The following is a 27,644-nucleotide window of genomic DNA, read 5'->3' as shown; positions in this document are numbered from 1 at the left end:
AGGTAATATAAATGTTGAATGTTTGTATTGTGCCATTGTGCGCATTCAGTTTTCTTAAGAATACTGAAGAGAGAAATACAACAATTTCCAATTTAGTAGTTTTTTTGTTGAAAGTCGCATACAAGCACCGGAAATTTTCCTCCACTTTTGTTTCACCCGAACCCTTTTTCCAACGGAACTTCATCGTTTCCGTTTCCGGCGCAGCTGTCAACAAACCAACCACGAGTTTCCAGTACACCAAAGCTAATGGTGAGACTGAGCCACTATTTGCGTTTACAACCAAACAAATCGATCACAATTTCAGTGGCGAAATACATATTTAACACGTCACTGCCTTTCACGTGATGTAAATGTATTTTCCTTCAGCCGAAGACGCAGAAAAAGGGGAAAGCCCCGGAGAAGGTTGTGCATCCGTACAGCCGGAAAGCAGCCTACATGGCCCGGGAGGAAATACGACTCAAAAAGAAAGAACGGTATGTTCACGAATCTTGGATTTAGGTCTGATACGTATTTTCATACAAATATTAACCGCATTATGACATCACTGTTGCAGTAGATTAATTTATTGATAGACTACATCGCGTCCCGTCTTCCGTCGTAATGTCGTAAAACGAGGACCATCTGGACTGTGTGCCATTTTGTTTTTGCAGACAAAAAGTTGGAAAAGCTGCACGTCTGAACAGTATCGGTAAGTTAATTTTGATTCATTTTAATCGGTTTGGGGAATTTACATTTAGGATACGTTTCTCATACACAGGTGAGAAGCTGTTATGGTTTCAGAGCCAGTTGGACCCACAAAAGACCACGTACACTATGAAGGATGCTTGTGACGTCATTGAAAGGTGGGCGAGCATCTTAATATTATCGTGTGTGTAATTTAATTTTTTTACACAATATGAAACTGTGTGCGCCATGAAAATTCAGCGAGTAATGTGCTGGCTACTCCTGGTGCACGCACCATGGCCACCAGGGGGCAGTATAAGTATTTTGTCCATCTGCGTGCGTTTACTTTAGTGATGTGACGTTCACTCTGACAAACTTCTTGCTGCCCAAATTTTGTTCTAGCTACTCAAAATGTAAAAAAAAAAAAAAACTGTGTGTGTTTGTAGGTACCTGCAGCGGTTCGACGGCGAGCTGGAGCAGATCGAGCTGGCGAACGGCATCAAGGGGCGTAAGGGGCGTATCCACGGCTCCAGGGAGGACTTCATCAAGCAGACCATCGAGCGCGAGCGGGCGCTGTACCACGGCGCCGGGTTCGGTCTGTGCTCGTAAACTATACTGTACATCCATACACGTTTGTAGTCATCAATGTTGATATAAACGTGCTTTATCTTCACAGAGATCCCGGACTTTATCAGCGCAAAAAATCTGAAAACTTTCAGGTGAGCGAACCACTCGAAACGACTAGCGATGAATTGCAACTTGTTCTATGCGCTACTCACAAAAATTTGGGATTTGGAGTAAAACTACAAGAGGATCAACGCAGGTGTTTGACCCACAAATGGGCCAATAAAAGTCCCACTTCAATTGGACTTTGTAAATAAACATTGACAAGGTTACTAAAGCAATGTTTGTTTGCTGCAGGGAATGGACGGGAGATCTGAAGAAACTTCCTAACATTAAACTGACGAAGGTTTCCAAAAACAGTGTGGTAGTAAAGGACAAAGAGGAACAGAAAGAAGAGGACAAAGAAGAGCAGAAGAAGGACAACAAAGAAGAAGAAGAGTTGGACAGTAATGATGATGATGATGATGACGATGAGGAACTGGATGAAAACATTCTGCTGTCCGACTCAAACTAAGACACTCTTTTCTTTCATGAGTCCTATTCAAAGACTTTTTAAGCACAAACAAGTCAGACCATTTTCTACAGTCGGTTTATTGCACAAACAAATTTTGTGGCTAAGCTAAATGACGTTTTATCTAATCAGACAGGGCATCATTATGTTTTCTTTTTCCCCAACTTTTTGTGGCGTCTCTGGTAGAAAAGTGAACACATTGTAAACAAAGTGACTATTAAAAATTATTTTCATTGTGTCTAATTCCCTTAGATAGTGAAGTTTGGATTGTTGTCTAATTGTAATGCAATTAACAAAATTATAAAATCAATCTATACGAGTTTGATTTCCTGATTTGAACGACCAAAGATGAACATTTTCACGATATTCTCTTTTATTGAGATGCACTTGTATTTATTGTTGACCAGGTAAGTTGTCCAATAATTGCACATTTTATGTGTAATCATTAACACGGTGTTCAAAATGGTTGCCCAGTAGAAACTATGCGACTTCTCCTGGCCAATCAGAATAAACTGAAAACAATGCAAAAGTAACACTAAACGATGAATTTAAATCTGACATCATACAAATGTAGTGCCAAGACATTTGTAGATGAAGTTAAAAAAAAAAAAGTTTGAACGTGGCTGTAAAGTATGTTGGCTCCTTTCAATAATAACATCATTCACATATATTTTTAAATTCCACTGAAAGACCGGAGCGAGCTGCATGTGGCCCACAGGCCGTACTTTTGACCACCTCTGGCTCAAACGAATGTATTGAGGGTGTTTAGTGCAGTTTGACAAAGTGCATAAAGGGAATGTAAGAGTCAAAAGTATAACATACAGTCATTCACTCGGCATTCGCCAGCCTTTTCTGGAGCTGAGACCTCAACCTCACTCTTCGCGGTCACCGTGGTGGTCTGCCGCCTGCTTGCTTGCTTGCTTGTGTTCACCTTGAGAGACACAAATGCGAAGTGAATTGTTCATGGTAATAACTGCGATGGCCACATTCATTTGCTGAAACATGTCAGGTAAATGAAAACCTTTCTTTGACAATCCGAGTTTACATGGAGCCATGTATTCCGATTAGACTGAACCCGACTGGAATTTCATTCGGAATCACAGGTGGAATATTCCTTTCGATTCGGAATGGAGACTGCGCGCGGCAACGCGCATGCTCTGTCTGGACGTAAATGCGTCATGACGTCGATTTTTCCGCCCACTAAAATGGCGGCGTCTCCCCAGAGCTCGTCTGCTCGTCTGAGAACTAGTTTTTAAGTACTTAAACGTTTAAACTTTTTTGTTTTGTTTTTTAAAATTAAGATGTTGCTTCAATAAAAGTTTCGACACTATCAAAACTACTGTGCTAAATGACGAATTAACTTCATTTTGATAAATCACGTGATCGACGTCCGTGCGCTCCGCGGCTGCCGCGGGACTGATCTGATTAAACCGGGGTTGCGTGTAAACGGCAGATCGGAATTGATCATAGTCGCATATAAACAGGTGACCAGAGATCATCATTCGGAATGATTTCAACCGAAATGCCTAAAAAGTCTCCATGTAAACCCGACTAGAAGTGTATCTCTCAAGTGTACCAGGGTTGTTATAAATTTGGATTTGCCGCCATCTGGTGGTCACCGGTGGAACTACACCCACGATAATATAAAAATAGCAGCGCCGCAAATCCACGATGGAAAGACGCTATACTATACTATACTTACTTTTATGAGTATAGTACAAACAAAACAAAACAATTACTTCTACAGTAGAAGACAATATAAAACCTTATTACACACTTGAAGTCCCGCCCAGCTCGACGCAAAAACGTTGGCACCGTCAAACCGGATTGTGCCTGTGCGCCACCGCCGCCTCCAAGGACGCGTCCGAGTCCGGGGTCGCGGTCGGCGCGGGGGCCTCCACGGCCGCCTGGCGCTTCCCGTTGGCGAGCGGGCTCTTGTCGGGGCAGTTCTGCACGGTGATGATGCGGTTGAAGGCCTTGAGGCGGCGCCACAGCTGCAGGTACACTTTGCACTGGATGTACATGAAGATGAGGCCGCCCGTGAAGCCGATGGCCACCACGATCAGTTTGGTCCAGAAGGGCCACTCGAGCACACCTGAAGTGGGGGATGATACGATGTAGTAGAGTTATTCAGCCTGCAGGGGGCGCCGTCATCCCTCACAGGTGTAGGTGATGATGACGCGGTGCCGTGCTTACCCTGGGGGGTATAGTACTTCAGGAGAGAAATCCGCCATAATTCCTCTGCAATCAACATTGTTAATTTCTCTCTCTCTTTATTTTTCTTTGGCACAAATGACTTCTACTGACTCACAGGTACTTTTATTAGCATGTATCATGGCCACGCCTCCATGCTTTTACATTGAGTTGGCCAGAGGCCGTGATACATCTTGTGTAATATTTAGCAACTATCACATGATTGTCCAGGACCAAAACACATCACTTACTCCTACTCTTGCTAAAATGTTTAGATATGAATTCATTTCTGTGGGATAACACTGACATTTGTTGCATCTACAGCACACCATGACAGAAGGAAATAAGAACGACAGGTTTTAATGAAATGTTACAAGAAAAGAAATGTCAACTTTTTGCCTGCATTTTCAAACAATGAGGATATTCTGAGAATATAATATTCTGACAAATAAAGCAATGTTTTATGAGTAAAGCTTTAAAATTGAAAAAATGTCATGTTTTGTTTAAAATATTATTACTCTTGTAACATTTGGACTCACACACTCACTGGCCACGTCATTAGGTCCACCAGCATTTCCAAGCACTAGCCGGCAAAATAGTAAAATGTATTATGCTTTTTGTCCGTCCAAAACATCATCTTATTATGGAATCAGGTATGCAGGTGTACCTAATTGAGTGTCCGGGGAGGAGTTTGTGTTTGTTATTTATAATCATATAATTTGGTGTCAAACAGGCGGAGGCACAAAACAACCATCTGGACCTCTGAAGGGCAATGAAATGATTGCTTACAATAACTAAAATGATGTTGCCTGACTTTTAACCCTTACATACTGTTCATTTTCTATGCATGCATGGTATGTTTCAGGTACAATTTGAGAAAAAATCCTCATAATAATTGCTGAAAAGTGATTAATATTTTCTGCATAACCGAGCCGCTAGTCTCATGTGAATGTGGTTTGTGTTGAATAACTGAACTGCTTATGCAACATGGGTTCATGATTGTGTGCACATGCTAGTTGCACGCACGGTGTTGATGCTTTACGCTCTTCTCCATTCTCAAGTGCTTTTGCCACCATGACTTTTGATTGCATTTGACCCGAACAGCATGTTAAGGGTTTGTTACTTACAGCCCACCGAGATCCAAATGTGTTTTCCAACCTCGAATGAGGACAACACAAATCGGGAGTACTGACCGTTCTTGCCCAGTTTGATCTCCTCGGTGGTTCTCTTGATCAGGATGTAGACGGACCACAGCATGCACACGATGGCTATGAGGTGGAAAAAGACGGAGCAGTAGATCTTCCTCCTCTCGCTCTTGGACATGTGCAACTTCTCCCACTGGCGACGGAAATATGAGCAAACGTTTCATCTCGTGTGCATTAGAACTATTTTGTGCGCTGGTCTACCTTGCGCAGAGGTTTGAGTTTGGTCTCCATGATGAAATCGAACTTGCAGAGCTCGCAGCAGCGCGTGTCCGACGACTTGATCCACTGGTAGAGACACGCGTGGTGCACGAAGCTCAGGCTGCCCGTGCAGTGGCACGGCATGATCAGCGGGCACTCCTCGTCGCCCTCGCAGTGGCAGATCCTGCACACAAAACGCGCGCGGATTGTCAGAAAGCCCTTTTGTGTGCGCGTCTCGTACCGCTTTCACACTCAGCCGGTGCCAAAGACAAAATTAGCAACGGTTCTTGGAGCTGGAGAAGAGAAAAGTGGTGCCAGGGAACTATAAATACCCCAAAGAGAAAGAAGGATAGCACATTTTGTCTATTTTGTTGCCTTGGAAATTTTTCTCATCAACTCTTTTGTTATGAGAAATTAGATTGTCTTTGACACAATGGTTTCAATTTATTATTACAATCTTATCTTACATTTTTTATATTGGGAAAATATTTAAAAATATGTATATGGGTGTAATAATCTATCCATCCATTTTCTTGACCGCTGACTCCTCACAAGGGTCGTGGGGGGTGCTGGAGCCTATCCCAGCTGGCTTCGGGCAGTAGGCGGGGTACACCCTGAACTGGTCGCCAGACAATCACAGTAATCTATAATTTTTTTTCCTATTTATTCAGTAATTTCACAACAATCTCGTCATTTTAAAATTAAATCAACTTTTATAAGAACAACAATAAAATAAATAATAAAAATAAAATAAAATGTAATTTGATCTTGAAATCGCACATATTTTTCTTGTTTTTCCAGTTTCCATCTGTTCATCAATTCCATCTATTTGACAATGATCTTATCGTTTTTAAAATAAAATGAACTCTTTTCTAAGTTGAGATAAACATTTTTTTAAAAATAAGTTAAAAAAAACATTTGGTAATTTAACTTAAAAAAAAAAAAAAATTAATTAAATTAACTTTTTTTTTATAACAAGAAAAAAACAACAACCTTGAATAGATTTTTAACAATTTGGTAATATGAAAATTTGTCTCATTTAAAAAAATTAAATTAGCTAACTCAAAAGAGACATTAGCATTTTTTCCCCCCGTTATTTACAACAGGCATCTTAAAAATATGTTTGGAGTCTAACATTTTTTTTCTTCTTTTTTTTAAAATATAAGCTAATGGGCAGCAGTTCACCCCACCCCCCTGCTGCTGGGCCAATGCGGAGTCACCATAACAACTGGGGGCGGAGCTAACCATTTGCAAGTTGATTGTTTGAGGAAAAGGAGCTCAGTGTGTAGTGTGTGTGTGGGGGGGGGGGGGGGGGGAATAGCACCAAGTGTGAAGTTAATAAAAGCATTTTCAAATCAAAGTTCCTCATTCAAACGTTGGTAACAGTTGTGTTGTGTGCCTTTAAGGGGCGGGCCTAAGTAAATGACATCCCGAAATGAGTCAGTGAGCATGTGTCCGCAGAGTTTTTGACCTACTTTAGCTCCCTGCGAGTGTTTTTCATTTGGGATTTGTGTGCTTGATCTGAAAATGTGGTTGACTGTTAGGAATGCACCGTTTTTGCTGGTGTGAAAGGGGGTTCATGTGGATTTAGAACCAAACCGCACGGAACCAGACAAGTATGAAACGCTTCCGTTATTGTTGACAACGTCTGAAGCGTCGTACGGGCCGCGTGTGGCCGCACGCCCCCGACTGACCTGCACACTTCCATCTCGGAGTCATCGGAGCAGACGCGAGGCGGGGCGCCGTTGGCGCCGCAGCGCTTCTGAGGCGTGGGCACGGCCATGTCGCCGTGCCCCGCCCCCTTCTCCTGATACTTTTTCGTGATCAGCTCCTCCTCGCCTTCGTCCGACGAGCTGTCGGCCGGACTGGGCTCCTTGTCCATGCTGGGCAAGCTTTCCCTCAGCGAGCTGTGCCCGCTGCTAGCGCCGCCGCAACTGCCGCCGCCGCCGCCGTGTCGGTTTTTCACGCCGTCGTCCACCACCGGGGCTCGCTCCTCCTTCCCCTCGTCGGAGCCCACCGACTGCAACTCCATCACCTCCGTCACGTCCTCGCCGCTTTTGCTGCGGCTGCGGTGCCGGGCCCGCCGGCACTTCTCCTCCGTCCAGCTGCGATTCACCGGCTTCTCGTCCTCCGAGGTGGAGTCCAGGCAGCGGAAGCGCGCCGGAGGCTCCCGGCGCGCACGCGAGCGCGTCTCGCCGCGGTCCGGGTCTCTGGCCGTCTCCACGCAGTTCAACGGGCCGAAGCTGTTCCGTTTGCGGCGATGGCGGCGCTTCACCTGCTTCTTGGGGGCCGGGGCCGAGGGGCCCCGGGCGGAGCTGGGGATCGTCATGGAAGCGGGGCCCTTGTTGTGGCCGGGGGCGGGCGATTTGGACACATCCTCCTCAACACGGGTCAGCTGGACAACGCTGAGCACGCGCACAGATACACACACGCACGCACAAGATGGATGCTGAGATGAGATGACAATGTGATCAATGAGGTGACGAAGTTCAAATATAATGTCAAACAATTAAAATCCACTTTTTTATTATGCTATTTTTTTTTAAATTTACAATTACTTTATATTTACAGTATCCTAAAAAATATATTTTTCGTTTTTAAAATGGTATAAACCTGTATGATGAGGGGAAAAAAAGGCTGTCACATTTGATTAGATTAAGATGAAATTTGTTGAATAATACTGCTATTTTTTCCCCATTTTTAAGAAGAAAACGATCGAATCATTTCATAAATTCTAGTTAGTAAATTTAAATTAAATTAATTAATCAATAATGATAAAATATAACAACAAAACGAACCATGAATTACACTTCATAAAATGTTTCTCACTGTGTAAAATAAATTAACTCTTTACAATAAGAAAACAAATGTACATCATTTCTAATACTTCTATTTATTCGGTAAATTAGCATTAAATTAAATTAACTCAATGATGAGAGAACATTTTTTTTCCCCCAGTGATTAGATTGCTTTTAATAAATTTCCCCCCCTCATTTTTAAAATGAAATTAACTCTTATAAGAAAATAAATTGGTTGTCAGGAGTTGATTTCTTTAACAAAAAAATAAATTGTTACTTTGACGATGATGTTTGACCTTTTTAAACTTAAATAAAAATATACAATTACAAACTAGAAATTTTATTCTGTAACTCAAAGATTTTTTTTTTATATATATATATTTTTTGTCATTTAAATTAAATTGTTCTCATTTTGTTAATCAAATGAACTTAGATTATTTTTTCATATTTTATATTTTTTGTATTATATAACAATTTAATTTGTTGTTGTACTAAATCACTTTTTAAAAATGAGATTAAATAAAATTTGCAATGTATATTGAATGTTTTATCTGAATCTGATCCCGGCGACAACTTAAATTGAACACAGAATTAAATTAAACATGTTTGGACGCCGATATCTAGCAATTCCACAATCTATACACAATAATTGAGACGTGATGGCAATGACATGAGCACAATGGAGGCGACACACATGAGAGGCCGTCAGGGACAAAATTCAGGATTACGTCTTACGCACACTCGTGACGCACTCTTATAGACACGACTGAAAACACTTTTCACACATTTTTTGAAGAAAAAAAAACAACAACAACAACACTATAATATTGTACTACCTAAAGACAGTAATAATGAGCTAATGAAATATATGTTTGATTATATGTTCACAGTTTGTCCAGTGAATAGTGTTGCTCCTTCTGGTGTGGTCATACCAGCCATTAGGGGGCAGTATAAAACCGTACAATAATGAACAGACAAACGAAGAAGAATGAATTTTTTACTTAAAAAAAAAAAAAGAAAAAAAAGTCTAGAATATATGTATGTATGTAATGTTATATTATCAAAAAAACTGTGTTCAAATAACTAAAAGTGAAAAATAAAAAAAAATCTAAAGTCTGATGCTAACATTAGCATCTCAATGGCATTTTACATTGAGGATAGCAATAAGCTAACCGGCTGAGCGTTTCACTCGTGTCTATGAGAGAATTTCAATCATGTGTGAAATAGGTAACACCGAATGACTTGAGTATTTCTTTGCGGGCCCCTCATGACACAAGGACACACGCACATGCACAAAACACACTTTCACAACCACACAGCTGAGCCCATCACGAAGAGTTTTTTTTTGTCAGCCTCATATATTTCCTACCGGGGTTTGTCAGTAAGCATACTTAAAAAAAAAAAAGAAAAAAAAGACGGTAAGCGTTCTACCTGCAAATATCCTGAGCAGACGGCGTGACGGACGTCTTGGAGACGCTGGTTTGTCCCGCTGTCGAGTTGCTCGCCTGGAAGCCATCGCGTCAAACAACGTGGTCACTTTTTTTAAAGTCACTTTAGTCCCAATGCTGTGATCAAACGTTAGCTTTTTTTTTTAAATTTATTTATTTTTTTGATAAGACAAACGCACCGGGAGGTCAAAACCCCTGCGCGGTTACCTTGGAGATGTTGCTGGATCGACTGCCTGAGCGACCGGGGGTCTTGGCCTGAGGGCCCTGAAGCGTAAAGAAGAAGGCAGGAAATCGTTACGGCTTTTAGCCCAAAATGGCAAGTGGGCAACCTGCGCGACTTCCAGTCTTCCAACCATGACAACATCTCAAACAATCTTAAAAAAAACAAAAAAAACAAAAAAACAATCAGTATGAGGAACATTGGCACAAAATGTAGGTCTTATGCAGTTGTACAAAAAAAAAATCAACAAAAAATAAACAAATTAATAACATAATGAAAAAAAATGTAAAACATTCAACAGTTTGTGCATACTGATTTAATGTTGCAATCCACCAGTGTGCTGCTCCTTCTTGTGTGCCTGCCTTGGCCACCGGGAGGCAGCACTGCCACACGAAATATATACAAGTCATGCCAATGCAAACGAAGAAGAGACTTTTACTACTCAGCAAATTGCTATAATATTAGACATTAATTGTAGAGGATAAAGAATATATGACGGAGAGAATTGTTATAGTATTATCTGTCTAAATATGTTATTGCACTGTTTGTTGGTTATTATTTTTCTCCTCTTTAAGAATCAAATTACTACTACTACTGTTACAATAAAAGGGGGGAAATGTACCTTATTTTATTTGTATTTATCTGTTAATTTGACGATGTCATTTTAAAAATTAAAATAAATCTGAAATTTTATTCTGTAGTCTTTTTTTTTTTTTATCTAAAATTAAACTTTATAATGAGAAATGAATATAATATTTGACACCATTTATTAGCATTTAAAAAAATATATATTTTTGGTAACTCGACAAAAAAATGAACTGAACTCATATAACATGGAAAATAATGTTTTTTTTTTAATTCAATAAATGGATAATTAACAAAATAGATTAACAGGTCTTGAATTTAAAATGAAAAGGTGTGAATGAGTTTGGAATACCTCCAGGGTTACGAGCAAGGCTGCTTCCATTAAACCCACGCATGCACACAAAAAATTGTGAGTGCAATTGGACAAAAGTGAATCGACACCCACAGACAAGAGCGACTCATCTAAGCTGATCAAGGGATTTGCTGCTAGCCTGATTTGCTATTAGCGGCTCTGTGCTTGCGTGTACAACTGCGCACATGTCATCATCATCTTGAGTCAGGAAATGTTTAAAAAACAAAACAAAACAAAAAACACTAATTGTTGTTGACTTTATGGTGCCGTTGTTTTGAAACGACAAACTAACACTTGGCTAAAAGGGAGAGGAGGAAAATTCATGTCATCTGGATTGGTAAAAAGCTAAAAACTAGTGGAAACTTTAGCGGTTAGCTCATTTAGTCGATAGCGTTAGCAAAGGAATTCTGCCATTCAAGTAAAACTGAAAAACACGACATTTCATCCAATAATAAAGGCTTCAAACTGTCTGCGGTTTTATAATAATAAAAATTAAAAAAAAAACATTGTTTTACTCTAAAAATGTAAAATGATACATATGGTACTTTTTAAAAATATTTTTTACAAATCTAAAAATGTATGTTTTTTACAGATATAAAAAAAGATCAATATTTAGTTACATTTTATGTCAAAAATATTTTGTACAAATCTAAAAATATATTTTTACAGATAGAAAAAAAAATCAAACAATATTTCGTTCAATTTTAGTTAGAAAATAAACAAATTCAGTAAATATGAAAAGTCTACAAATCCCTGTTCAACCAAAAAAAATAAATAAGAGAGAGAAGTAAAAAAAGAAAACAGATAATGTGGTTGCATAAGTGTGCACACCCTCTTAACTCTGAGGCTGTGAATTCACAAGTCACATCCCATTCAAAGTCGACACATCTGCCTCCATTTAAAATGCCTATGATGAACCCCAAATAAATTTTAGCCGTTTTAGTAAGCTTTTTCATTTATTTTTTTTTTAAACAGTGTTTTAAAGGTTTTAAGTTTCAGTCATGGGGGTAAAAAAAAAAAAAAAAAAATTATCCAGGTCACTTTTGAATATCACAAAACCTTGCATTTGAACAGGGTGTGGAGACTTTTTATTTACGGTATGTCTACTGGCCTTTGTTTAAAAATAAATAAATAAATAAATAAATCCTTCTGTCAACGTTTTTATACTATACAGTATATTCATCATTTGACAATAAATAATAGCCTTTCCTATTGGGTGTATGCTTGACCAAGCATAGACTATTACGCTATAGTCAAGGTGACATCTTAAATCACTTGCTTTCTACTTTCAAACAGCTGTTTGACAACCTCATTCCCTTGCAGTTCATGCTATGCTACAGTATAATGAACCCGACCGGTTCGGTGAAGCCGAGCGCTAAAGCGACAACATCCACATTTTGTTAGCTTGCACTCGTAAACAAGATCCAGCTATCCCAAATGAAATGAGCAATTAGCCACGCGGCTATGGCCTACCTGCCCCTGTGCCGACTCCCTCTTGGCTGCGATGCAGGTTGAAGACAGCCGAGTGGAACATGTGCATGCGACTTGTGTTGGGTGTGGTGGAGGGATTAAGTGGTGTGGCGTGACAGCTACACTGAATATATTTAGATAAATTGTGTTAGGGATCCACCGATACATTTTTTTCTTTTTTTCTTTTTAAGCCCAAGTATATGTTGTTATAATGCCATTACATCTTGCATTTGTGATGAAAATGTGTTCAATGTCTTTTTGCAGTAAGGCTGAACCAACACATCATCTCAATACCAAGATATGAACTTTCAAGATATTAATATTGCAAAACCACCAACGATGGACTTATCTTGCTAATGAAAACTAAGCAAAATACTAAAACTAAAATTGAAACATTTTCATTAATGGAATAAAATGAAAACAAATGTGCATTTTGAAAAACAAAAAATGTCTTTGCACTTATAAAATGTATTCTATTTTGTTAATAATAATTCTATATGAACTCAACTGGGACAAAAAATAAACAAATCACATTGCTGCACTCATTTCACTCTCTCTGACATCATAGTATTAAAAAAAGTAGTTATGACATGAAATGTTTGGTGGATGCCAGTTGTGTGAATGCTGTTTGTATTTATGACTACTTAAAAAACAAAAAACAAAACAAAAAACAAAAAAACGTTGCATTTAAAAAACGACTTTGCAGCCACTCGCCTTGTTGTATTCCAACCTTCTCCTTGTGTTTACGTTTTAATTCAATTGTATCTCTCATTTCTCTCAAAGTGCTTGTCCTCTCTTGTCAAAGCAATACAAATACACATTTAACATCCTTTTGCATTATTATGACACTTTTATTTTTCTTTAAAAAAAATCTTAGTTTTTAACCATTACAGTGTCTCCCAAGCTCCATATAAGGAGGAGGAGAGGAGAGATGGCCAAGAGTCCAATGCACCCATTCATTAAAAAACAAAAACTAGTTGACGAGAAGATTCGTCTTTGGCATGCCACGTCATGATTTTACTGCCAATAAAAGCGTTAATTCTTTCCTACTGCATCAATTTAATATGTCCATATCGTCCAGCCCTAATTTATGAATTTATGATTTAAATGCCTTATACCACCCAGGTGGCCAGAGTGTGAATTTTCATGATTTAACAAAAACAAAAACAAAAACGGATTAATGGCATTCCCATTCATTTCAATGGGGAAAAATTATTTGAGATCCAAGTGATTTGACACAAGTGAATAAAACATGTTTCGTCCAACAAGTCGAATACCTCCCCAAAGTGTGCAGGCTCACATTTGTAAAGTCAGAATGTTTAATGCAACCTTTGTAGTGGATTTAATGATAATGTGCAGGTGTGTTCATTGATCAGTAGGTCCGAATGTTACACAAAACAAAAGTGCACTCACGACACGGTAATCAGTCAACTCCTGAGCAGAGTTCACATCTCAGTTCACGTCTAAATCTGGCTTTCCCCTTCTCACGCTCTAGGAAAACACACACATAGGCTGAGTGTGTGTGACGTAACCCTGCGATGTGACACCCCCAACTGTGTCATGCCACACTGTGTTAAAAAAATAATAATAATAATCGCGGGGGGTGCTGGAGCCTATCTCAGCTGTCTATGGGCAGTAGGCAGGGTACACCCTGGACTGGTTGCCAGCCAATCGCAGATATTAATAAACTTATCGGAATAAGAATTAAAAATTAAATAAACAGTTTTTTAATGAACCTGTTTAAATAAAATGCCAACTTAATTGGAAAAAAAAAATACAAACTTTGTGGGTTAGATTTAGGAACTGAGCAGGCAATACTGAGCGGAATTCTCACCAGATTTGCTAAAAAGATGGTTTGAACTGCAACTAGTTTTCCCCACAACGTCTTGGTTGACGTGCAAATTGATTGTGTGAAGGCACGTCTGTGTTGATACTGTGTATATATTATTCACAGCGTGCGATGCTGATCCATATTCCCAAGAAGTAGGTCAGAACCTCACCTCGTTCCTGTCTTTGGGCCGAGGGGCGCTCTTGCCGTTCTCCCTGGCTGGGACCACCGTGATCTGGTGTACGGGCATGCTGGCGGTTTCCAGGCAACACACGCACACACTCAGGCACAGGCGGACGTTGGCGTTGTTCCCGCCGCGTCCCCGCGCCTCCCCGTCCTCCGATGGGCGGCCATCCCGTCAAAGGAGACGAGGCAGGTTCCCGCTTACTCCGTGCACTTGCCGATCCGGACGGCGGAATTAGATCACGAAGACGGCGGCGGAGATGGCTGGGGGTGCGGTCGTCATGGCGACTGGGAAACTACTCGGCGGCTCCCTCCCTCCTTCCTCCTCCTCTCCGTCCGTCCGTCCGTCCGTCCTTCTCCTCTTGCCCCCGCCCGCTGATTGAGCGAGAGAGAGAGAGAGGCAGGAAACAAAAAGGTGTGTGTTGGCGTACTGGATTTTGCCGTGCATGCGGGGTAATAATAAGCATACGCTCCGCGAAGGGGATTAAAGCTTAGACTAACCTCAATCCACTCTCCCGCCCTCATCTCGGAACTAATGGGATTACACGACTTGTGCGCGTGGATGCTGAAAACACACACACAACAAAACGGACAAACTTGTTGTTTCCTCAAGATGGACACTTAACTGACTTAAAATTAGAGTTTGTGTGCGTGTGGGTGACCAAAAAAAAAAATGGCCAACAGAGCCAAGTGTTCAAACAGACACACAAAGAAGCACAAAGGCCAATCATTAATAATTCGGGTTAACATGATCTGACTTGAATTTGAGAGGCGTAAGTGTGCACATCACTGCTCTATAAGTGTGTTTGTCACCCGTGTCGGCCGACGATGGCGTTCTTGTCGGGCGAGCTGGAGGCGCTGATGGTCGTCTTTTCCCTCCTGGTTTTCGGCCTCTTCACCCTGGCCGGAATGATCCACGAGGAACGTGGCCGTCCGCCTGGTACGACATGTACAAACGTCTCGTTGATGAATATGTGAATGACAAGATGAAAAACCGGGTCAAACTGCCCAAAGATATGTGTGCCATACTTGTGAAATCGTGCTGAAAAAGACTTGAGGTTGTAATTGGCTGAGAATACTTTCGCCATGTGATTTCTTAGTCTGTATTTTTAATAAGTAAGGAAAAATCCCTCAAACTTTTTTTTTCCCAACTTGTAATGAATAATTAAGGTGCATTGCGAGTACAATTTTGTGGGTTAAGTTGCAGTTACAATAACCGCCACCTCAATTGCAAAAGTTATATTCCAGACCACACCCCAAAATATGTGAAATTTGCGATACAGAAATATCATAAATACATCCTAGTAGGCTGCAATTGGCTGGCAACCAGTCCAGGGTGTACCCCACCTCCTGCCCAAAGCCAGCTGAGATAGGCTCCAGCACCCCTTATGAGAAATAGGCGGTTAAGAAAATGGATGGATGGATGGATATCTTAGTAGGTTTTCATAAGCGTTTGTGGATTTTTTTTTTTTAATATCCTCCTGACTACCAGCAAAAGAAATATTGTCAAATCATGTTTATTTTGATATTCCCCAATCTTTGTGAAGTAACTGGAATACTGCAAAAGAAATAAAAAAAAATAAAAAAAAGAGTTTTTATTTTTAAGCTATGATGTGTCCACTACAGAGGACATTTTTTTAAAACTTAAATGCTAGGCTCAAATACAGTTAAAATAATTCAAACAATACTTTAATATGTTCTTAAGAGTCTTATAGAAAACATGCTAACAACATCTAAAGCCTAAATTTGTTCAATAAAAAGTGTTATACACTTACTTTTCTGCTGTGCTTGCACTGAGGGAAGCCATTTTCTTTTATGATGCAATCAAAGGTAGCAAAGCCCCACCCCTACACATTTGGTATCATTGGAAAGCTCTGAATGTCCTCTATAGAGCACAAAATGAGTTAATTCAATCGTATGCACTGGGTGGGCGATATTCAGGTTTAAAAATGTCCACTACAGAGGACAAATTTGAATTGCTAGTAGTCAGGAGGTTACAACAAGAGCAAAGTCTAACACAAAAAAATTTGTACAGCGTATCGATCTCGCTATATGTTTACGGTAAAAAAAAAAATCCAGTTTCTTCCAAACTAACAAACTTAATTCATAATCTCACAATATAAATCAATCATCATGTACATTACAAACCAACCTGCGGCCATCACTTTTCTGTAGGCAAACAGGATTAAGGAGGATTGTACTCAGCAAAAACTAGGCTGACCTTGAAATACCGGTACTTCCTGTTTTCACCCTTCTTTCACATGTAGAGTCCAATAAGTGTGCCACCCTATAGTGGCTAAAAGTCCAATTACACCCAAAATAAATGCAGAAGCAGAATAACAACAACAAAAATCCTTCAAAATAGTAAGACCGTGAACCCGGAACCCGCAATGGAGAGTGTTTACTGCAGTAACAATATGTGAAGAACTGTAAAATACCTTTTTTGTTGTTTTCATGAAGGGAGCAACGTTTACCTGCGCAAAGAAGACTTGATTGTTTGAGGACCAGGACGGCACGCCTCTCCAAACGGAACTTCCTCCTCCTCTTGTGAGCCTGAAGAGATGACATAAAAAAATAAAAAAAACATGCAAGGCTGCTTAGTGTGTTTTATTTCACTGCAAAGTCCAAAGTCCACATGGTGGAAACCTCTCCAAGTATGCGAGCCTCATGGATTGTGTACCTTGCGCTAGGATGCGGTCATATTTGTTTCCGGGACTAATGCTGGACTCTACTTATGTGTTGGAATATATCATGGAGATTAAAGATTGTTTTCTGCTCACGTGTGTGTAAATTCTACACATTCAGGCTGATATTTTTCTCATGGTGAGTCTTTTTCAAAACTGTCTTGCTTAGCTGGCATTCCATATTAAACGGGCCACTTCTCATTGAGTGCGTGCAAGCAGAATATTGATACTAGATTCTTTAACTTATTCACTCCCAGCCATTTTCACAGAAGTAGTCCCGTTCGTTCCTGGCTGTTTTACTGGATTTTGACTGATTTTGCAAGCCCCACAGGATATTGTGTTTTATGGCTCCAAAAGCATGGAACCTTTCGAAAGAAAGGTTAAAGTCTCTTCTTTCATCAGGAAAAAGAAAGTATGTTTCTATCTGTTTCCGTTTTGCAGCAATTAGCATTAGAAGAGAGCTAAGTTTCATCAGTTTTCACAAATCTATTTAAAATTTTAAGTAATTGAGCTTGTTTTCTAGATGGCCCTAGTTGATCTCCTTTGCTCTGCTGCCACCTGCTGGCCGTTTGTGTAATAACTACCATTTCTGCAACCGTTCTTTGCAGTTGAGAGGGCAAATCAAAGCCTTCTGTATGCTCTAGCATAAAAAAAAACAAAACAAAAAAACGTATAAATACGTCTTTGGGACACTTAGAACATTTAAAAAAAAACATATTTACCTGTTATTGGGAGCAAATGAGTTAACACAGAGCGCCCCCAAAATGACTACATTAATTTGAAACCATATTGCAAGATGTCGTTTGGTTCAGGCTGCTCTCTAAACTGTCAAGCAGTCTCTTGTGGTAAAAATGGGGGAAAATAATAATTAAATGGCTCTGCGTCTGCCCACCGAACATCTGATATCCCTGAGTGTATAAATATTCCAAATATTCCATATTACGTAACAGCTGCGATCCCATGGAAGTGCTTTTCTCCGGTTTTGAGCTGGCCTTCATCGTGGTCGCCTTCGTCGTCTTCTCGCTCTTCAGCGTCGCGTCCGTCTGCATCCGGCCAGACGAGGACCTGCGGTCGGGTAAGAGAAGACAACACCTGCTTTTAGATGACATGCATATAAGTACTTTAAAAAATATATATATTTATTGTGTGCTCACTCTTCAGATGAAGACGTGGTTGCAAGAGGGAAGCAGAGAGTGATCAGCAGGCAGGCTAAACCGCAGAGAAGCTAAATGAAGCATGAAAAGAAACCGTGTCAATAAAAAGGCAACGTAACGATACACGTTCTGGTCTTGTGGCATTCTTAAAAGAATTCTAATTATGGATTCAAAAAGTGATCAAAAGTGCTCGTCGTTCAGCCAGCAAGTCAATAAATAACGTAAGTTGCCTACGTCTGACTCTTTACCGTATTCAGAATGCTGAATGAATGTTTTTGGTGAAAGCAAAGTGACATATTGTATTGTTTCTTAAAGCGTCTTGCGGATCCGCAGCGGCCGCCGTGTCTGAGTTTTTAACAAAGCGGCTGACATTTTGGCCTCCGATGCCCCGGCGAGGTGACATCTTGACTGGAGAAGACCAGGAGGGAGGGACGGCCGGGTGGGCTCCCTGTTGAGTTCGCCCCTTGACCCCTGAGCCCTCCGTCAGTCAGCCGTCGAGTTGCAATAAAAGACGGCCAGCTTGATTCTATCAGCGTCTACTTTGCTGAATTTGTGATGTGATGACCCGCGTGTGCGTGTGTGTGTATTGCATGAGTGCGGCTCTTCATGTGCATATGAGATCCATCAGGCTTTTGGATGGTCCCATTTGCAGATAAGGGAGTTTAAGAGTCATTAAGTAGCGGGCAGCCGCGGGTCTCATTAGCTTGGACGACCTCATGCCATGACAAAAGCGTCACAAGCACTCTTAATGACGCGCAGAAGATCACAATCAACTCTCACTTCACTGACAGCCAATGTGGTGACACCCAATAAAATGTCGTCTCTCCTCTGCATTTGGACAAATTCATTTAGATGACAATGAAGCAGGCATGCAGGCTCCATGATTTTTGTTCTCTCTCCTGAGCTTAAAGGGATTCTTGATCAATGCATAGAGGGGCTGAGAAAATGGTTTAAATTTATTTTAGAATATAAAAGAAAATGCATAGAGAAGCTTAACTGTAGATATACACATTTCTGACGGGGCTATAGCGCCCTCTAGCCACAGTGTTGCGCCGTCCCTACAATGACATTGTCCAGGATTGCCATTAGCCACCAAATCGTACACCTTTTTCAAATAAAAATGCTTATTTTTATACTTTTCAACTCATACGTCACCCAGTGTTTTATGTATTTTTTTGTTTTTTAACTGTATTGATTTTTGCCATTGATGATTGGCAAAAAAATAAGTGTGAATTTTTTGTACACTTTTGAAATATATATTTTATGTTATATTTGTAGAACATTCTAAAAAAACTATATGTACATAACTGTAAAAAATAAATTATACATAAATACATAGCAGATTTTTGGCACCAGCAATTTCACCTATTCGAGTTTTTTTTCTTTTTTTTTTCAATTTTATCTAAACATTTTGTATTTGTTTTTTGTTTTAGATTTTTTTGGGGGGTAACCCAATAGTTTTGAGGATTTTATTAAATTAAATAAAAATGAATAATGAGGGTCCAAAGTATTCCTTTAATTAAACACTATTTTTTTTTAAATTATGAAATAAAAAAATAACTGCAACAATGAAGCAAAATGTATTTTTTTACCTACTATTATTTTTAATACTTAAAACGGGAGAATAAATCAATTATATATGGTAAAAACAGAATTGAATAAACAAAACAACTCAGAAGAATTTTTTAAGTGGCATTCACTCTTACTATAATATAGTAAATATAAATATAGCCGAAACAATATTATTGTTTCGGACATTACTGTACTAAGATTAAACACACTAGTGCCAATTTCAACAGAGTATTTTCCTTCCCAAGCTGCCTGTACGGATAGTAATAGTAACATATAGGCGCACATTTGCGCAAGCAGCGGAGGCGAACCCTCAAGAGGACCACTTTTATGACTCCCTGTTCTTTCTCGGTATTATCAGAGAGGAAGTTTCTTATCTGCGGATCCTCAGGAGATGATGAGGAGGAGGAAGAAGGTCGAGAAGATCCAAGCTGTCTACGAGGTTGTAAAGATCACAGCTAGCATAGACCGAGCTAGACCTAGAGCTAGCTGTTAGCCTTTTATTTATTTATTTATTTTTTGAGTCGTTGGTAGAGGCAAAGTGACGCGATAATTTCCACTGCAGTTGTCGGCGCGAGCAGCCAGTTAGCATGACAACTTTTCCAACAAAACATCACCTCTTTTGGAGAATTGAAGACATTGACAATGGTAAATCCAACAATGAGTATACAACTGAGACCCAGCTGGTGACCGAACATCCTCAGTTCTTTTTGCATCCCCGCTCTAAAAAAAAATGTTTATTAAATTTTAAATTTTTATTTTTATTTAATTTTATTAAAGATTATAGGCCACACTAACTCATTTGCTCCCAATAACGTGTAAATACGTTTTTTTTTTTATGTTGTACGTGTCACAAAGACGTATTTATACGTTTTTAGTTTTTTTTTTCTAGAGCATACAGAAGGCTTTGATGCAGCCTCTCAACTGCAAAGAACGGTTGCAGAAATGGTCGTTATTACACAAACGGCCAGCAGAGCAAAGGAGATCAAGCAGGGCCATCTAGAAAAAAAGCTAAATTACTTACAATTTGAAATAGATTTGTGAAAACTGATGAAACTTAGCTCTCTTCTAATGCCAATTGCTGCAAAATGGAAACAGATAGAATCATACTTTTTTTCCTGATGAATGAAGAGACTTTAATCTTTCATTTGGTAGGTTCCATGCTTTTATAGCAATTGAACACAATATTCTGTGGGCCTTGCAAAATCAGTCAAAATCCAGTAAAACAGCCGGGAGTGAACGGGATTGCTTCTGTGAAAATGGCTAGGAGTGAATGAGTTAATGGCGGAAGGGGTGTGTAGACTTTATATATCCCCAGAATGCAATATCAAAGGCAACTGGAGGATACCTTTTGACGTACTTAGTAAAGTTATCTGGATCTTTCGTGACTTAACGGGCCTCTCCTGTTGATAATGTGATTATCTGGGCTTTTTCCATTATGAAAATAATAACCTGACAAGTGCAACCATTACGACGACTCTTGTCACACTGATTGAATTCCTCCGTGTGGGTCGCTTATGTGTGTGCGTGCGTGTATGTGTGTGTTTGAGCAGGCTGGGAAATCCCCCCCGTCAAGATGTTTAATCCCCCAGCAAGAGCAAATATTACAACACCAAAAAAATCCTGGAGGGGAGACTTTTTTTTTTTTGGGTGGGGGGGGGGGGGGGGGGGGCACACACGCACACACAACACACAGCAAGTTGGATACCAGGTGGCTGTGAATGACAATTGGAGCTGCATTAGCATATTTAAATGCAGAAAAATACAACTTTTTTAAAAGACAATGGCCGCTGATATGCAAAGCATATGCAAGAAACAAACCTGGCCAAGGAGATGCGTTTGCCAAATCCGGCAGGAATCTCAGCCACGTCTACACCGACATTTTTGCAAATACCATAAAGTCATAAAAGCGCACACACACAAACATTTGTGTTGTCGTTTGTGGGTTTCTCAAGCGAGATGCTTGTTCAAAGTCTCAGGGAGTGTTTTGCAGGCCTGGCGTTCCATTAGCGTCCTGCTGCTTCCCTTAATCCTCATTCACATGCAATGGGCGACATTTCATCTTAATGTGCTAATTGATTGGAGGCGCGCTCAATGGTGGAGTCGCTCACGGCGCCGAGCAGACGCGCTAATGAGGTGACAGCGTACGAGACATGCAGATTTTTACACCCCCCCCCTTTTTTTTATATAATCAAACTTAAGTGATGCAGCTTTTAGACTTTTGCCACAATGTTCCATTTCTATGACTAGACATAATCATTTACATTTCTTTTGTAAATTCATGACAGAAAACGTTCTATACTGAGTTTGGCGATTTATAATTTTTGTTTTACCCTAAATTTTTGCTCACTAGAATGTTACTATTACAAACCATGTGTTACAATTGAAGACATTTTTAAAATTATTTTTGCCCAGTAAAAAAACAACAAAAAAACTATTGTAATCATTTTAAATGTATTTATTTAACCCTTGTTTTTAATCAACCAAGGATGTAGAGCTACAGACTTTCTTCTATTATATTCTAAATATATATGACTTTATTTTTGTTTTTTAAATATTTTTTTTCTTAATTTGTTTATTGTATTCTACTGATGACATTTTTTCTTTAAATAAATGTATTGATGTGCATCATCCAGCGATGCAGTAAGTGCAGTCTTTCAAATTACTATTATTATTATTATTGTTTATTTTTTCAAAATTCAAGAAAACTGCTGGATACTTGCAGTTCAGCACCCACGGATTTATCCAGTCGCTGATTATTTTTTTTTCAAAAAACACTTATTAGAGGTTTATTATTACATTTTTTTTCAAATTAATTTTTGGGGTTAAAATTTCTCAATGCATTTAAAATTAAATTATACTGTACGCAGATTTCCGCTATTCCGTCTCTATCCCCCGCGAATAGAGGTGGTCCACTGTATACTAATTACTAGGAATATTTTATACTACTTTTTTTCCAGACCGATAGCAGTACGAGTACCACTAGTTCTTTTGATACATAAATATATATATCACAGATAATTTTATAGAAAACCATTTATAATCCAATAGAGCATTTTCCCTGCATATTGCATAAAATTAATTTTCTTATCTTCTCATTTTTAGTTTCTGATAGTAAAATGGCCACAAGAGGGCAGCCATTACTGGTATCCACCGCCAGGTTACCCTGACCGATTCATCATTCACTCACCATCATTCTGTAGGTTTCATTCAATTGGTCTGAAAATTCTTCATTTACTACAAATAATGTGTTGTTCATCTGTAAATATTGAAAATTGTGACTATCGTAGTGATTTTCCTTTATTTGATAGCATTATTTAGCTAGCGGTCAAAAAAATAATAATCCGATTTTAAATCGCAATCACAATATTGAGAGGGGAAAATTGCCATTATTAAGATTATTTTACAAAATCATTCACTGTTACTCTATATATCAATCACGCACACAAAGTGCGTGCGTGTGTGTGCTTGTATGTGTGTGTTCAAGGGGACAGTTGCAGGGTCGGGTGGGGGCTTCCTGCCATTCGAATTACCCTCTACATGTGGGGTCAATATGTGCCATGCTTGTGTGTGTGAGCAGTTGAAGTGGAGGGTGATGGGTGGGTGGTGGTCTTAGGGGTGTGGGGGGGCTTCTGGAAAGCCAGTATAAAGGAGGTGGGGGGAGAAGCACCTTTGTCACTTAGCTCTCAAGTCTCTGGAAAATACTGTGAACACTGCAGGGACGTCATCCATTTTAGGGGCTTCTCCAGGATTGCCTACCCAGGCAGGGTCTTCTCTTTCTGGGCTGAAAAGAACCACAAGAAAGTGTTAGAACCAAGACTCCTCATCAGACCCGAGATGAGGATCTTCAACCTGCTCTACCTGCTCACGTTGCTGCTGATGCTGTTCGCCAGCGTGGTGGTGGTGGTCGAGCCAGCCTCCATCGCCAGGCCAAGTAAGTCACGCAAGGCCAAGTCTCACAACTTCCGGAAATTCAATTATGACTTAAAATGGAAATTTATGGAGACTGACGTTAAACCAGATGAACTTTGTAACGATAAATTAACGATTTCAAAATGAAAAAGACCAAAAGAGGTAACAATATTATCTGTAACTGGCTAAATACGTTAAATGTTCAAAAAGAAGTCACTCTCGGTTGGAGACTTTCTGGAGACTGACGTTAAACCAGATGCACTTTTTAACGATAAATTAACGATTTCAAAATGAAAAAGACCAAAAGAGGTAACAATATTATCTGTAACTGGCTAAATACGTTAAATGTTCAAAAAGAAGTCACTCTCGGTTGGCATATGGCGTGTAAATCCAATAAAAGTAAGAATTAAAAGTTCGTCATTTTACCTCGAGAAACACGGTTGAATCTCCTCCAAATGTTTGCTGCGTTCAAATACTACCGCCTAGGTCGTAAATACTTCTATCAAGTGAAGGGGGAAATGAAAATTAAATTATGTATTATTTTATAGGTAATGCGTTGTAATTGTTAATTTTAAAAAAAACCATCCAAAATAATTATATTTGTTGGTACTTATGTTTAAATCGTTATTTGCTTGATGGTAAAAAAGATATGACTTTTGTAACCACCGCTTATTAGCGCTCCTGACTGATGCGTTCAAGCTCGACCGCCAACGTCGGAAAGTATAAAATCCACTAAAACAACGTAAATTATGCACGTCTACGATAAATATCACACTTTTTTTTTAATAAACGATACTCACTCCAAATGACTACATCGGTAATTAGGCCAACATTTCAATCGTTACTTTGTTGGTGTGTATTTGCTGTGTTTAAGCTTCACCGCCAACTTGCAAATAACGTATCTAGTGAGTTGAAAAAAATGGTACATCTATTTGATAAATAATATCACGTGTATGAACATTTTTATAATTGTCTGTGCATGTGTTTAAATAATTGTTTTTGTCAACTGTGTGGATATGAGATAGGACAGCCCGCCAACCATCGCCACTGATTGATGCGTTCGCGCTCTCCCGCCTATGTCGTAATTACTACATTCTACTAGATGACACGTTTTTGAAAGTGTTGCTAAATATTTTTGATTAAGCAAAGTAAAATACAAATATGATACTTTACCGTCTAGGTTTAGTTACGTATGCAAGTCGATTATTAAGGTTTCGTTTGTGTTTGAAGAAACACAAGACAAGACCCGTCGATGCATTCACTTCCCCTCACAAAACGTCGTAAATCGGAACGATCCCACTCGAGAAGCTGAAAACTGCATGTGTGGGCACTTCGGATTGTTTTTTTTACGATTGGCTTTAATTACACACTTAGCTGCACCGCAACAGGTGAGATGTATAAAATGAGAGAGCTTGGAGGCTCGAGGATTCTGATCAGATGAACACCGCCGCTGGGGGATCACACACTCGGCGGGTCTCCATTGTCCCGGTACTTTTGTTAATCCCAGCGTTAAGATGCCATGCAAATACGCCCCCAGGCTTTTATTAAACAAAATGACACGGGAGGAGAATCTAAAGACGCGTATACCTCCAGGCGTGGGGCTTCTCCCTCTGCCGGGGACGAGGGGAGGAGGATGAGGATGGAGGAAGGGAAGGGGGAGTCATAAAGTCATCTGGCACTTTTTATGCTCTTCCTGGGTTTGGCCGGCAGCTTGTGAACGGCGGGAGCTCAGTGGATTTATTAGGGACGTTTAGAAATAGTCATGTTTGGTGGCTGTAGTGTGTTAAACTTTATTATGAGGCGGGAGAGAGGAGGGGAAGGCATAAGAGCAATTTAAGAACACACAAGTCACTTGATGTGTTATTAATGATGGAAAAAAATTGCGATTCCAACTGTTTTCTCCGGCAGATTTCCTGACTGTGAGAAAAAAGTACCACCGACACTTCTGCCTGCACCGACGATGCCTGCCTCTGCACTCCAGAGTCCCCTTCCCCTGATGACACCGCTGAGGTGGTGAATAAGGAGACCGTAGGTGAGCACTGGGCAAACACATATTTAATTACATTTGAGGAATTGGGCCAAAATGGCTGCTTCAAGGTGAAATCAACAAACTCTTGTTAAACTTCGATCGAGGAAACTGATGGGCCGTTGTCGGTACCAGATGTGATCGAGCTGCCAGATTGTATCGGGGTCGCCTGCAGATGACGTCACGCTACAGGATTGTCTGGAAATTGTCGGTTTACAATTGTTTAAAATGACACAATTTATGGACTAACATTGTAAAAACGTAAATAAACCTAAAAATATAAAAGCATGATACTCTAAGAGTGGGGGAAAAAAAATACAAAATTGAAGCCCTTCGAGCTTGCCGGTGACGTCAGTCCAGCAGCGCTAACGAAGTTAGCTTCGGTTTGGTTTCTTTTTTTTTTAGTTGTTCACAAAAAACTTAATGATAATAGGAATACATTAACAATCTAAACTGACAATATTTGTCACATCTGAGACAACTATTTTGTGTATTTATCATTTATTCAAACAATTTTATTATTCAATATATTCTTAGGTTTATTTACGTTTTTACAATTTCAGTCCGTACATTTTATTATTTAAATTACATCTTTAATATTTTCTTTCCAGTGTTTGACGTCACCGGGATAATTTCCGGCCAATCCTGTAGCGGGACGTGTTCGTTAGGCGACCCCGATACCATCTGGCAGCCCAATCATATCTGACACCGACACCATTTTTTCATGGATTTAGTCTTCAAAATGGCTGCTTTAAACCAAATTGCCTGACTTAGTGTTGAATTTTATGGCATGGGTCCTTGAGACTTTTTCGTGCGTCCTGTTATGATAGACATATGTCCACCTAATTTGGGGTCAATTGGTGAAACTGGTGTCAAGGTAGCTAATTTTTAAAGTTGGCATTATTTCTTCTTCTTCTGTTTGATTATTTTTAAGACTCTTTATGGAAAAGGTACCTGCAAAGTTAGATACGTTATCCCGAAAAGGAAACAGCTATCCTCGACAGATGCTAACTTACCAAGCTTCCCCCCCCCCCCCCCCCCGACACCATATGAGCAGAGCACGGTGTCAAAATTTGATGATCATTTCGACGGTTGTCTTTGAAAAAGGAGGTGCGAGGGCCCCTTCATGGCAGCTTGAATTTAACTTGAAATAGACTCCCCCGCCCCCCTCTTGTGGGTACCAGAGGCTGCAGGTGGCACATGAGTAGGTGCGATTAGCGGCAGAGGGTGCGCGGGACCCCTGGTCGACATAAATCTGGCTAATGACTCCGAGGAAGGATTAAAAGCGGCGCAGGAATGCCTGAGCCGCTCGTTTATGTCGGGACAGGCCTACTTGAACACCATGAACTGGAGTTTACCTCCCTTGCCGTCAGTTGGGGATCGTAATCGGACTTTCTGTTACAGGTTCGACACTCAGGAATGAGAAGAAAAATGGTACAGCTACCTCGCACGTGTCGGCACGACATAGTGGACCGACGACTCATGATGATGATAAAAAACACAGAATGGAGGGGACGAGAGACTATTTTGAAAATATCTGAGCACCTTGACTGATCAATAAGCCAAAGAACAAAAGTCTGTAGTCAAGAAAAGATGATGAGGCAGCGCTACAAAAAGGCGCTAAACTCAACAAGTTGTGGACCAAAGAGCTGCTTGCCATGTTGTGTATATATACACGCACACATGTATATAGTATATACTGTATAATGCATTGTATGCACTTCGAATCTTTATTAAATACATTTTATTCCTTTTAATTAAATAAAAATGTTTAAATGTGTTTGTCATTGTGTACATCATCTAGGACTAGGTGATAGAGGCTAAAATTCATATCATGGTATAACTTTACAGCAGAAAAAAAAAATCAAATTCAATCAAAATTGTATTGTAGTAGAATAATTTTTTTTAACTGCAAAGGCTGCAATTCTAAAAATAAGAAATGCTTCATATATACTCTGTATAATTTATTTATATCATGTCTAGATAAGAATTGCAGCCCACAGAGATTTGTTTGCATTATT

The 27,644-nt window shown here is 39.7% G+C and overlaps 3 protein-coding genes and 1 long non-coding RNA gene across 6 annotated transcripts; 3 read left to right on the top strand and 1 right to left on the bottom strand.

Moving 5' to 3' along the window:
* The first annotated feature begins 116 nt into the window (after positions 1 to 116).
* Positions 117 to 2,117, top strand: tma16 (translation machinery associated 16 homolog). Its single transcript, XM_077523580.1, has 7 exons — positions 117 to 249; positions 367 to 473; positions 651 to 688; positions 758 to 842; positions 1,110 to 1,258; positions 1,340 to 1,382; positions 1,585 to 2,117. Exons 1-7 carry the CDS (start codon positions 247 to 249, stop codon positions 1,799 to 1,801), a joined length of 642 nt encoding a protein of 213 aa, XP_077379706.1. The 5' UTR covers positions 117 to 246; the 3' UTR covers positions 1,802 to 2,117.
* Positions 1,860 to 24,175, bottom strand: marchf1 (membrane-associated ring finger (C3HC4) 1). 3 transcript variants are annotated; one of them, XM_077523575.1, is made up of 16 exons: positions 23,547 to 24,175; positions 23,356 to 23,469; positions 18,117 to 18,187; positions 17,906 to 18,027; positions 16,753 to 16,831; positions 15,092 to 15,215; positions 14,780 to 14,843; positions 14,268 to 14,653; positions 9,848 to 9,904; positions 9,624 to 9,697; positions 7,089 to 7,799; positions 5,398 to 5,578; positions 5,185 to 5,329; positions 3,995 to 4,039; positions 3,576 to 3,893; positions 1,860 to 2,729 (listed from the first exon to the last, which is right to left on the bottom strand). In XM_077523575.1, exons 8-15 carry the CDS (start codon positions 14,343 to 14,345, stop codon positions 3,616 to 3,618), a joined length of 1,569 nt encoding a protein of 522 aa, XP_077379701.1. In that variant the 5' UTR covers positions 14,346 to 14,653; positions 14,780 to 14,843; positions 15,092 to 15,215; positions 16,753 to 16,831; positions 17,906 to 18,027; positions 18,117 to 18,187; positions 23,356 to 23,469; positions 23,547 to 24,175; the 3' UTR covers positions 1,860 to 2,729; positions 3,576 to 3,615. The 3 variants fall into 3 exon arrangements, with proteins under 3 accessions (XP_077379701.1, XP_077379703.1, XP_077379702.1); XM_077523577.1 differs by lacking the exon at positions 3,995 to 4,039 and having other exon boundaries at positions 23,547 to 24,173; XM_077523576.1 differs by lacking the exons at positions 16,753 to 16,831; positions 17,906 to 18,027; positions 18,117 to 18,187; positions 23,356 to 23,469; positions 23,547 to 24,175 and adding an exon at positions 16,717 to 16,731.
* Positions 14,288 to 18,142, top strand: LOC144020273 (uncharacterized). The gene is made up of 4 exons (XR_013283843.1): positions 14,288 to 15,218; positions 16,739 to 17,101; positions 17,913 to 18,037; positions 18,124 to 18,142. It is a non-coding gene; the product is annotated as an uncharacterized LOC144020273 (long non-coding RNA).
* On the top strand, positions 23,440 to 27,493 carry apela (apelin receptor early endogenous ligand). Its single transcript, XM_077523645.1, has 4 exons — positions 23,440 to 23,619; positions 24,911 to 24,985; positions 25,506 to 25,629; positions 27,028 to 27,493. The coding sequence occupies exons 1-3, from the start codon at positions 23,523 to 23,525 to the stop codon at positions 25,592 to 25,594; spliced, it is 261 nt and encodes an 86-aa protein (XP_077379771.1). The 5' UTR covers positions 23,440 to 23,522; the 3' UTR covers positions 25,595 to 25,629; positions 27,028 to 27,493.
* Positions 27,494 to 27,644: the final 151 nt, after the last annotated feature.

Source organism: Festucalex cinctus, chromosome 6 (assembly GCF_051991245.1).
Source record: "Festucalex cinctus isolate MCC-2025b chromosome 6, RoL_Fcin_1.0, whole genome shotgun sequence".
Taxonomy (NCBI): Eukaryota; Metazoa; Chordata; class Actinopteri; order Syngnathiformes; family Syngnathidae; genus Festucalex; species Festucalex cinctus.
The sequence above is the reverse complement of the archived record's forward strand: the minus strand, read 5'-3'. Positions and strand labels throughout refer to the sequence as shown.